This window comes from Pteropus medius, unplaced genomic scaffold, assembly GCF_902729225.1.
Source record: "Pteropus medius unplaced genomic scaffold, Ma_sr-lr_union100, whole genome shotgun sequence".
Lineage (NCBI taxonomy): Eukaryota > Metazoa > Chordata > Mammalia > Chiroptera > Pteropodidae > Pteropus > Pteropus medius.
Window position 1 is genome coordinate 2,897,907 of NW_024340849.1, and position 12,295 is coordinate 2,910,201.

General features: G+C 39.6%; 1 protein-coding gene across 5 annotated transcripts in view; it reads right to left on the reverse strand.

The window, feature by feature from the left end:
- The window catches only part of ZNF407 (zinc finger protein 407), a 372,930-nt gene that overhangs the window by 331,884 nt on the left and 28,751 nt on the right, over positions 1-12,295 (reverse strand). For all 5 annotated transcript variants that reach the window (XM_039839590.1, XM_039839580.1, XM_039839583.1 and 2 more), the window contains exon 3: positions 7,570-7,684. In XM_039839590.1, coding sequence (XP_039695524.1) covers positions 7,570-7,684 — 115 coding nt within the window. The remainder of the gene's footprint in view (positions 1-7,569; positions 7,685-12,295) is intronic.

The following is a 12,295-nucleotide window of genomic DNA, read 5'->3' on the forward strand; positions in this document are numbered from 1 at the left end:
ACTCAACATACTGTATTCCGACAGCTCTTAGCAGTATACTTTTTAAAACTGAATGGGAATAGCAAACCAAAGATAATATTTTAAAAATTCACATATCTAGAGAGTAGTGTTAACAGTGCTTGGAACTGTTGCTACTTAGCACCCCGATGCTTTGATAACAAAGACTTTGCACTAGTTCTCGGTAAGAGTCTGGAACGAGTGGCAGCAGGGGGAGTAAGGGAGCTCTGGGGATGTGGACGTGGAGCCTTTCATGTGCTTAGAAATGAGAAAAGTACCAAGGACTGAAAAGTACAAGAATAATGTGCTTTACTAAAGAATGTGAGTTCTTTCAGAATGACCGCTTCCCGTCCCAGGTTACATTGCCTGTCCCGACGCCCTGCACATGGAAACACACCAATCATGCATTTTCAGTGTGTTAGTGACATATGGACATCCGCAGTGTGGCCACATAACTGCATGTCTTACAATCATTATGCGGAACGATGCTGCATTAGGTTACATGGAACCGACATCAACTTGTTTTCATTACAATCATCCACAATCAATAACATCCCTAATGAAAATTACAAACAGTGAGATTCTCTTAAAAAGAATCGCCGTGACCTGACTGCCTCTCGTGAGCTCCTGCTTCCGGCCTCCCCAGGAAGCCGGAAGGAAGTCAGCGCGGTGCGAACGGAGACTAAGGCAGAGGAAGAGGCCGGCTCCGGCACCTGAGCAGGGCGCCCTTCTGTGACCTGGCCTCGCCTGCCTCACCCCACTGTCCCGGGGACTGTCCCCCTGCTTCACAACGTCCCTCGGCAGGGCTGATGGCCTGGCACGGACGGCCCGCTCATCCGCCTTGCCCCACTCTCCTCCAGAGCAGAGCTACCTGGCCCATGAAATCTCTGCATCCGGCCGGACTTGACATTTCTCTGCCTGGGCTTTCCCCACCCATCCGAGGCAGGCGTTGTTTTTATCTCTTTAACCCTAAAGACCAACAGCCCTGGCATATGTTGATGTTCCACCAGAAACGTTTCTGTAACATTTCAAACATCTCTCCCTTCACCCCATCTAGCCTCCCACTCCGGGAATTTCTTGCAGAGTTCTTAGAACGCCATGCGAGTCCGCACCTCGCTGCGTCTGCGCCCGTGTTCCCTCTGCAAAAGCCGTCCACATCTGCCTTGTGAATACGTCCTCATCCTGCAAGGCCCAACTCAGACACGACCTCTCGAGGATGCCGGCCCTGACGCTCCTGGGCAGAGGCGAGCACCCCAAGGCCTCCCCACACTTAGACACATTGCCCTTCTGGCCCCTTCCCAGCCAGTGAAGCGGGACCTCCCCAGCGTCCCTGCCTTCTCCCAGCAGGGAGCGCTGGTGACCTGAGGGCCTGGCACCACCCGTCATGGGCCTGCAATGACCCAAAATCCAGGAACGTCCGGCCCCTAATTGGAGAAGCCAATGGAGACGCCTGAGTCGGTAGATGCCTCCCAATGGAGACGGGCCAACGATCGAAACAGCAGGGAACAGGAAAAGGGAACCGGTGCCCCGCGGACTCCACAGCAGGGGCCAGGAGGGCTGAAGGGTCCTGAGATTCCACAATAGGGTTTTAAAGTCAACACGAAACCATTTTAAATAAAAATAAAGCAAAAGTGACCTAAGTCACTGATACACGACTTTTTCAATGGAAAAGGGCCAATGTTTTCAAGCACAACACCAGGAAGTGACAACGTGTATTTTACTCCTGTTCCGTGACAGGCCGATCACACTTTCTGCCTCGGGCTAAGTCTACAAGCCCGCTCTCGTGTGGCAAAAATTCAAGGAGACACTCCCACGGAAAAGGAGAACAGGGTGCGGGGGTGAGGGCAGGGTCTCCTCTCACCAGGAGGAGAGCCTGGCGCCCCTTTCTCCTGCTTCTCCGCCAACCTAACTGTGCCCCCGCGTCACTCCCAGATTTACAGAACAGTTCCTTGGAAAACACCCTTAATCACGCCTGAGGAAGAGTGTTTTTTATTTACATATTATAACTAGAATATCTCTTCGATTTCCAAATTACAAAGTTATTTGTTTATAAAAGTATAAAACAACCATTCACCATTTAAATGGTATCTCAAGGATTTTAACATCAGAGGATAAACTAATAATTTGTTAGTTTTGTTAATCTTGCATTTCTCATTGACAGAAATGATCATGTGGCATTTCTGAATTTTCAAACTAGACAAAAATATGTCATTAAACCAAAGGCATGAAAATATTATATAGATAAAATATGTGATGCATCCGTTATAGTAAGAGTGTTTCAATGCGAATTTAGACTTTTTTTTACCAGAAAGAGAGATGCTGCATTTTATAATGTTCATGCACAATATAAAATAAACTTTTTCTATATATGTCTCTTTGACCAAAACAACCAGCTGAACCAAGAACCAAATACTTATTTTACTTGGCTACATCTGTAGATATGATGGGTGTAATTAATTGTTCAGCTAAAAATGCAATTCCATGGTGCTTTTAATGATTTAGGTACACACAGCTTTAGTTCTCAGAGCAGACTAAAAATAGTGATTTTAATTTATTCCTGCTGCCTACAATTACCCACAACCATGTATTTTTAAATATTTCCAGCCTATAAAAATTACTAATTTTTGCCACTTGTGTTTATCTGCATTTAGACTTTGATTTGGATAAATTAAGCTCTCAAGTGTTCCTTGCTTTATGAAACTCTGCATGTTGTACACTTCAACACAAATAAATGACTTGTACCATTAGAGGTTTAAATAATGTAATGTATTTCATGCTCAGCCTGAAGCTGGATTCCAATGAAGTTGCTAATGCACGTAATGATTAAGTGTAACTCAAATACTAACTGTGTTGTTGAAAACATGACAGGCAATAATTTGGTCTATTATATTCTGCCATTTAATTGCCTAGTACAGACATTCTCTGACACGTTATGAAGCAATGATTTACAATTATTCAAGCTACAAAGGTCAGAAAGTGACATTATAATCATCTACATAGAGATCCCTTCTAATGCACAAAAACTAGGTATTGCCACACATGCAAAAAAAAAAAAAGAGTTTTTACTGCATTAGTAACTTTCTTTTTTTTAAGGTTTCTTAAGCCAACTAAGAATAAACAGTTCGTAAGCACACTAATACACAACAGAAAATGTCTAGAATCTTTTCATAAACCCAGAGGCGACAGATTTGAGAAATATCTTTATTCTCTCCTGATTAGGTAAGCTGTACTCAACTACTCACCTCTATACACAGGATTCAAAACTAGACATAGAAAAATCAGTCCAGAAAATAACATGATCTCTAAATCATGCATACGAAAGTTAGCTATCCCTGGATTTACTGAAATCACAGGCTACTTACTAGTTTTCTACTAACTCTTTATTTTTTTAACTAGTAACGAAAAAACAAAAACAATAACCTAAAGTTGATCAATTTGACCCCTCTCATCTTAATGAAAAGATAATAAAATCTTCATTTTTTTAAGCATTTACTTCTATTATATCAACATATTCCATTTGTAATCACTCAAGTGCAATAAATTATCAGCACATAAAGAACAAGAGGGGGAAATAATAAAATTACTTAAAACACTGTAATAGGAAAAAAGTGACACAGAGAAAATAAGAGACTGAATACCAGAATTTAAAGTAAAACACAGTGCAAGCAATTCCTTAAAAGAATGTAAATCTAAGCAAAAGCAGAGAACAAGTGGCTGAAGGCCGGAAGGAGACAAGTTAGAAACTGCATGCTAGTGAAAACAACCTAGAGAAAAAAGAAATAAGTACAAATGAAAGGCAGTAAGCAAAACAACAAATATTACAAAAAGCAGAGAGATAAAGACAAGGAACAGTTAACAGGAAGGAAACTGGTCTACCATTACTACTGCACGATTTAAGTCCATCACCAAATACTTTTAATCTCAGGTTTCCCATCTGTGCAATGGGGATACTAAACATGAGACCATCTCATGGAACTACAGAGAGCAACAAACGCAACGAACGTCAACCAAGGCGCACCCAGCAAACCACAGCTCTGCGTAAGCGCAATTACTGACGGCATCACACACACACACAGAAAGAGAGTGTTAAATAAATTTAAATGCGTTCAACAAAACATGGCGTCTGTAATGACTTTTTTAAGCCACTGAGATCTGCAAGTTCTAGACTACCGAAAAAAACAAAGGCAGAGATCATGGATTTCGTAAAACTATCTGTTTTACCTGTTCTTAAACATATGTTCCTAACAAAATTATTAACTTATGTATAGGAATGCTTTTGATTACTCGTTCTCTCCCCCGCCCCCAAGTCCTATGTCAGACTCATAGCACATTTTCATGCTAACTAACCATCAAGCATATGTAAAAACACCTATATTCTACGCAATTCCTCGAGCTCATACTCAGAAGAAAAACATTAAGAAATGGTACTAGCCAAAAACTGCTCTTCCTAAAAGTGAAAGTAAAATAAAAAGCTTTTAAATAGTTATCTATAACATGTTCTTAAAGCAGCAAGCGCAAAGCAATACATTTTTGAGATTTCTGTGACATGAGCATGTAAACCATGGGTAAACAAAACTTACATCCTGAATTCTGAATCCTAGCTACCTCATAGAAATCAAACATCTAATACATTCAGCTTTTCTTGTCAAACTAACTTGAACGCTGGATATACTATAGCTAAGATGTGCCAATGGGCGGGGCGGCGGGCAGGGGGGAATATCTTAAAATTCCACTTAAGGATTCAAAGAAAACCAGCGTAGGTTCAAACAATTGAAATGGAAGTTTAAAAGGCAGTTTTTGTTAAGGGAGTAAACTAAGCCTTAGAAAGAAATAGAAGCTATATATCTGATTAGTATCTACAGTCTTCTCATATAAAGACACATAAACATATGAAAAAGTCAAACAATTACAAGTAATCCAAAACATTAATACTGAGCTCTATTCAACAAAATGCACTGTTTGTTATTTCCATCAATTTCATCATAAAATATTAAGTTCTTTCCAAGAAAACCAAGAGGTTACTAAAATAATAAAACACCGTGATAATTTCATTTTTAAAATGTGCCTGCCCCACTATTTTCACACATTATCACTCGATCAGAACCATTTGAAAAAGAGTTCATTTCTTACAACTCAAACAATGAAGAGGTTATTAATAAAGGTCCAAAGACAGAGACTAAGAGAACAACTACTACAGGAAAGAGACAGGGTGCAGGGCCCTCTGTTTGTGACAACATTACAGACTTAATGTTCCTGAAAGACCACTTCACCTTTCAAAGCATGATTTTTTAAAAGGTAAAATTTATAGCAATTAAAGCTAATGCAGAAATGCAGCAGGAGCTGCTTATGTTCAGGAACTAATAGGTCCACTGAGCATTTCCAAGATTATTTGGCCATCGATGAAAATGAATTGACATTGTCAGATGTTACTGCACCCATGCTCTCTACCGCCACTAATCTGAGAGCCAATTGTTAATACTTTTTAATGTTTTTCGCTCTCATTTTTAACCTACACACGGCCCTGCTCCTTTGAAACACATGAACAGACTATCATACTTTAACATTAAAGGGGATCTAGCTCACCATTGTTCTGTTTCAGCTACGTAAATCAATGGGCTTTTTTCAGTGTCTACAGTTCTTCAGAACTTTTGGGTGAGCTGTGAAAATACCTACTCTGTAAAAATTATTGTTACATAACTTTTAAATTTCACTTAAAAATTAAGAGATCTATCATTTCATAGTCAAATAAAATTCAATAACTGCCATAATTCTAAGAGATGTTAGAATCTAGATTGCTTTTTCTGTGCACGCACATATCTACGGACCTCTGTAGTTTTATCATGGCAGCATAAAACACAACATACCTATCTGCATTTATAATTCTTTATCTTGGGAATTAAATACATAAACCACTAGTGCAACACTTGAGTTCTATGTGGTAAGCACTAAGCTAAGCAAAGTGTGCACTGTTCGCAGTACACAATCAAAGCCAATCGGTCACGTGCTGGTTTTGGTGTGACACTATGTCAGAAACTGTTCTCGGAAAACGTTTCTTCTTCCCTTTCCAGGGTCTTAGTGACCCTAATAAAAATGAATGGAATTAGATTTCTAATAACAGAGCGTGTCTACTTATTTTGCAGAAATGAGGAAGAAACTGCTTATTGCCATCTAAGAGCAAATTTTCATTGGAGTCAGGGCCTTCCCCTTTCCTATAACTCATACAGTAAAAACAATAAATGAGATATCTTTTTAGATTCCAAGACCCAGAGCAATTAAAATGAACCATTTGGCACTCGACCCTCGCAGCTAAAATCAGGAGCAGCAAAACTCATTCTCCCACTGGTCTTGAGGGGGCTTTAGGGCAAAGGTTCATCTTCATTTACTTTAGCTGCAAGTCACTGAACCATCAATTCTGCCAATGAATAAATCACAGACCTTGGTTAATAAAACTGCTTGCAAAGTTATTTGTAAAACTATCTTAAGGGTCAAAAAATGCATCTGCATCCTGTGATGAAGTGTACTGTTCAACAAAACACAGAAGCTGTTTTTGACTTAAAAGATGTTTATATTTATACAGCAGTGCCAATCAGAAGACCCTTCCACGAAAAAAATAAATAGAATATACCATGAGCACAGTGCATAGTTTAATTGAACCTGTAGGATTTTGTAAATTAGTCACATTTAGTCATTAGAATTGCAGGTTTCTCAGATTTCACATCAAGTGTTTTCATATGATGCACTTCTTAGTTAATTTCTATAGCATAATAACATTAAAATATATTTTTAATCAGAAGTGGGGTATTAAAATCCAGCTCTGAATGTCCTATGATATACCATAGACGTCATGGCATTTTAAAACATTTTAAACATTTCTGCTAAATTAATTAGTTTTGCATTAAGGTATCTCAGTGCTCCCTATTAAATGCAATACATTTGAGTGACAATTAAGCATTGTGAATGATTCCTTAGAGGAAAGAGCCATTAACTAAAAAAGGAAAACAACAAGCTTTGAAATGAAGTCACACAAAAACATACATTATACAGTTTTTTTTAAAGGTTCATCCCTGCAATAATCGGTAACCAGTTGTTTGAAATTAAATCTTTTTCTGCTTTTTTTCCTTATAGAACATGCCCAATGGAGCCAAAGAGCCACCGGTGTGATTAAATTTAAAGCAGTACGGCAGAAGTAAAAAACATACATATACACTGCTAAAGCTATATTATGTATTTTTTTATGTCTTTAAGTGGAATTTACAGTTCTCTCTGGCAATGTGAATGAACATCCTATAATTTAGTCAATTTACAGATTACAGGCTCGAATTGACCTTGTGGCCCATAAAATTGCTCATCTTCAGCGCAGGATCAGAAGTAGGAGAAGAATGTCATAACTGTGCTTAAGGGAGTCACCGTAACAATGGAGAGGCGGGTGTGCGCGCATAATCTCAGCCGCTCTTCCTCATCTCGCTTGTGAATTCTGAAACAACGGCCGCCCCGCACAGGCGCCCTGGCTCGCCGCGGCCGAGCCGGTGTCGACCCACTCACCCACAGACGCGACACTTGCACCCCACTCACCCACAGACGTGACACTTGTACTCCCGCATCCCAAGGTGCCTTTTCACATGGTTCCTGGCGTCGCCAAGCTGAGCCGTTGCAAAATGGCATATCTTGCACTTGAATGGTTTTGATCCTAAGTAAATTGAACATAAAATAGAATTTGAATTTGAATAATACATTACTGATAGTTTAAAAAGAGGCTCAAATCTTAAATCATACTTTGAATCTAATTACAGATTTCTAGCCCCAAAATGGAATACATGCTCTCCTTTCTAACTTGAAAAGATCTGCATTCCATAATTACTCCACCAAGAAGGCTCTGATGTTTCAGTGACGGTTCCTGACTCTCAACAACATTTCTAAGATTTAAAGTCAAAAGGGAAACAGCTGAGGAGTACTACGTAGATGAGATGAGCTAAACAATTTTTAAAATTCTCCCTACGATTCACAAAGCTATCTTTTAAAGTCACTCGACATTTACAATGGGACATTTTAAAAACAGAAACGCAGATGAAGGAGCTGATGTTTTTTGCCATCTCAATAATCAAACAAACGCCTTGGAGGCCACCTCCTCGTTCCCTCCCGTTACCGCAGCTTTGAATTTATTCACATTAATAATAGTATTTTAGGGATTTTTTTCTGACGCTCGTCCCAAATGATTCACTACGTCACCGTTTTAATAGCATACAATGTAAGAATATACAGTAGATAAATTGTGTTTATGATCATTTTACAGTCAAAAATCTATGATGGTTTTGCAAACCAGAAGTACTGACATTTGGTCATTATTGACTTCAAGAACAAATATTTCAACGTAAAAAGCATTTGTTTTTCTTTCATAAAGAAATAAGATTAATCCGTATTCAATGAGAAAACAATTATTTCAGAGTGGACAAACTTAGTGTAACAGAGAGGCTGGAACTGGAACAATTGCTAACAGGTAATCAGTACCCACATTAATGAGAAGCAACACTTTTTAAGGTGCAACACGTATATATAATTAGACCATTTTCTGATTTTCTAACCACTAAATCGCAAATAAGCCAAAATCATAAAAATCAGTTTAAAATCAGTGCAATATATTTCCAGATTGTCATATCACGTTTGGCACCTATTTGGTGAAATACCTCTTCTCACATGGTTAGACAGAATATGAAATATGTGAACTTTAATAAATATACAAAAAGAGCTTGAATAAAAAAACTGCAATAAATCATATTTGATCAATGAACCTTTGTGCAGTGCCCTTGAAAAAAAAAATCCTCCAAGAATACTTTGTTGAAATTGAAGCACTCAGTAAAAAATTTTAGAGTCTTAAATTTCAATTTAATTCCCAAAAGCTGACAAAAAAAGTGAAGCATTTAATTTTAATCTTCGAACAGAAATAAAAAAGTCAACAGTACTAAGCACAGGCAGACAAGGTTGAATATTTCACAGTTCAATGACAATGAGGCCAGATCTCTTAATACTTCCATTTCTACTGTTAGAAGTAGATGTAAAATATATTTAGCACCTGAATGGTTATATCTAGTCAGCTTTATATGTTTAAATGTCAAAAGCAGGTTGAGATTGCAGCTTACAGCAATCACATTCTATCAATCACATTAGGAACTACAGTTTATTTAAATGATTCTGATAAAACTAAGCCTATCACTACTTTGAAACATTTCATCTCTACACAGAACTCCACAAAGAGACTTACAAAAGACAAGAGTGAGAAGAACCAATTTACCTGTACTTTACATTAAAATGCATTAAAGATAATAAGGTAATTAGGAAATTATTCATTAACAATAACACCAGGACTCCAAAGATAAAGCTCCTGAACATCCGTATTACAGACGGGTGAAAAGCTTTTTAATCCATATCTTGTGGGTTTACGATTTCATCTTGCTCACACTGCTCTGACATTGGGGTGAGTTCCTCCTGTGTGAGCACACGGCCACCGGGGGCCAGACACAGACCTTTAGTGTTTTCAATTTACTGTGCACGGCTCCTCGGTGAAACACGGGCTCCTCGGGTTTTGACGATCACGGCTAGTGTGTTGACAACGCATAAATGAGTTATTCTGTGGACTACTTTCACGCAGAAATCACTGAGGCCCTGACCGTTTTTCATCTCTCATATTCAGAGTAGACTGTGTTAACATCTCCTTTCTGTGCCATAAAAATTCACATACTGGGGGACTGGAGGTAATACTTTTCTGTATAAGAAAAAACATATGTCCCTTTTTTCCTAACTGGTAATGTTTCCATTTTTAAGCTTGCTCTGCACATCCCAAAATGAATCCAGGCAAGTGTTTGCAAGGCAAATTTTGTAAAACCACATATTTCTAAATTCATCTTTCTTTCAGGTGTGTGGTGATCGTTATAAACTGTCACTATCACTTGAAGGAGTCCCGTTCGTTGGGACAGCATCCGCGGCAAGTTTTTTTCCTTCTAACGCGGCCTCCGAGGTGTTTGGAAAGGGAAGAAAGGAAAGAGGCTCTCGGGCCTCCTGACGGGCCTCCTGAGGGCCTCCTGAGGGCCTCCTGAGGGCCTCCTGACGCCTGGGCCACCAGCAGCAGGACTCCAAGGTCTTTAAGGACCAGGCCTCCCCTGGGCTCCTTGATTGTCATGCAAACATGGGTGTGACGTTAACATTCAAAACCTCTAAGAAAACTTTAGGTCTTAAAGAAACGATAAGAGGCATACAACCCGCCACCTAAAGCCTCTCACCAAAGCCTGAATTCCACGATCCAACACTGAACACTTCATTCATTCATTCATTCATCTGTTCCTTCACTTATTCATTCATTCAGCGACTAACGCTGAGCGCCAACTCCGCGCAGGGCATGGAGACGAGGCGGCGCACAGAGTGATGGCCAGGCTCTCGCTCCGCTTACGTTGAGAGAGAGCCTCTCCCAACCGACCCTCCGCACGCTGGCTCGGCTCGGCTCGGCATCTGCACTGTCACGTGATAAGTTCCGAACGCTACCAGTCCTGACTTGGGAATTTGTCGGTGAAGTCACACGACTCCCCATCTCCCCACATGCGAACGTTTGCAAACGGCACAAGTGACCAGTGCACCCTAAACATGAAATGAGGGGCTTCGGTCTTCTAGCTTTACGGCCCCTGCCACGTTACATGACATTAAAGCTCTCACAGAGTAACGCAGCGCAGAAAGAACAGCTTTTTCTGCAACGGGAAAGGAGACGCTGCTCTTTCTGGTCATGCCGATGGCTTCACACCAGCAAACACACAGGGAAACTCTGGGATGCCTTTTTCCTACAACTCTTGATAACCAAAACTCATTTGTTTCTCACACTGCTGCTTTTATCGTGCTAACGATGGGAAGAAAGGTCACATAAAACATATAGTAAATCACCAAATATGAAAACAGGGATTGGAAGAGTAAGCCCTTTTCCCGTCAACCATTAATAACGGCCCTGCGTTACTATTTCATCGACATAAGCAAAGTCTCAGAAAAGCAATTCATTTTAAGATGCGCCAAGAAAAAAACTTAGAGTGAAAACCTGGAGAGTAACTTCGCCCCAAAAGCGACTTGCAGAATGGAAAGGGCAGACTGGCAGTGTGTCCTCGGGAACGGTGCTCTCTCTGTGGTGCTTCAGGACACAATAAAAATGCACTTGCTGATAAGTCCCCCCCGCCCGCCCGCCCCTGCCTCCGACACGAAATGTTAAAAAGTATGCTAACTTTTACTAAATGTTACAATCAATGATGTAACTTATATAAGTAGGGTTACTCTGTCACATATTGATAGTTACCTCACTTTCACATCCACATTAACTTGATTTTAAATGCAATTAATACATATAGTCAAGGAAGACTAATGGACTACATTCTGCACTTAACCTGGTGGGCATTTTCAAATGGCACAAGTGACCAGTGCAAACCTATTTTGCATTGTAAACGACTAAATAAATCTTAATGGATTAAGAATGATCAGCTATCAACACACAAGGGAAATTAAGTGCTGAAATGCCTACATTGATTATTTTAAATTATTAGCCTTACTCTGTTCTTGAATTTGTATGCTTTTAGTGAGCTTTAACACATTTACAAGACTTATTGACTATAATTACAAGAGAATTCAAGTAATGGACACATCAATTATAAGCAACATGTCTTGACCAGACAGTTGCATAAAGAATTCTAAAAAGAGCTCCATTAGCATCTTCCTCTTACTTTTATTCAGTTTTGTCTGCCTTAAGAGGGCATATTAAGAAAGTACATATTTTCTGCGCATGCGAACAAGCCTGATTTCTAAAACCGTGTCACCTCAGAAAGTGAGCTGCAGCACAGCACCAGCAGAGGCGCTGACGCCGCTTTTGGGCTTCCTCCCCATTGACGGCGCTACGCGACCTAGACCTACCACATCGGGAAGAGCTGGGGTCAGGGGTACAATGTTTCTATTTACGTAGATTAGTCTAATGCACATTGCCCTGTTACTTTCTTCCATGAAAAACTTTTACCTATCTTTAACCACCCTAAACTATTAATAATGTTTCATACCCTTTTGTCTTCCTCCTTGTAACGATGCTCAAAGTTTCAAAAACTGCATGAATTTAAAGTATAGCTTTAATAATAAGCCATTATTTAAAAGTACAGTAAAATAAACCTTACAGTTTTAATGAAAATATGTTCATTGAAATGTGAATTTATTATTCAAATCCACTCATAAATTCAACCATGGAGACAGAACTTGTCTAAGCAGAGCACAATGATTTAGAAAAGCTGTCTAT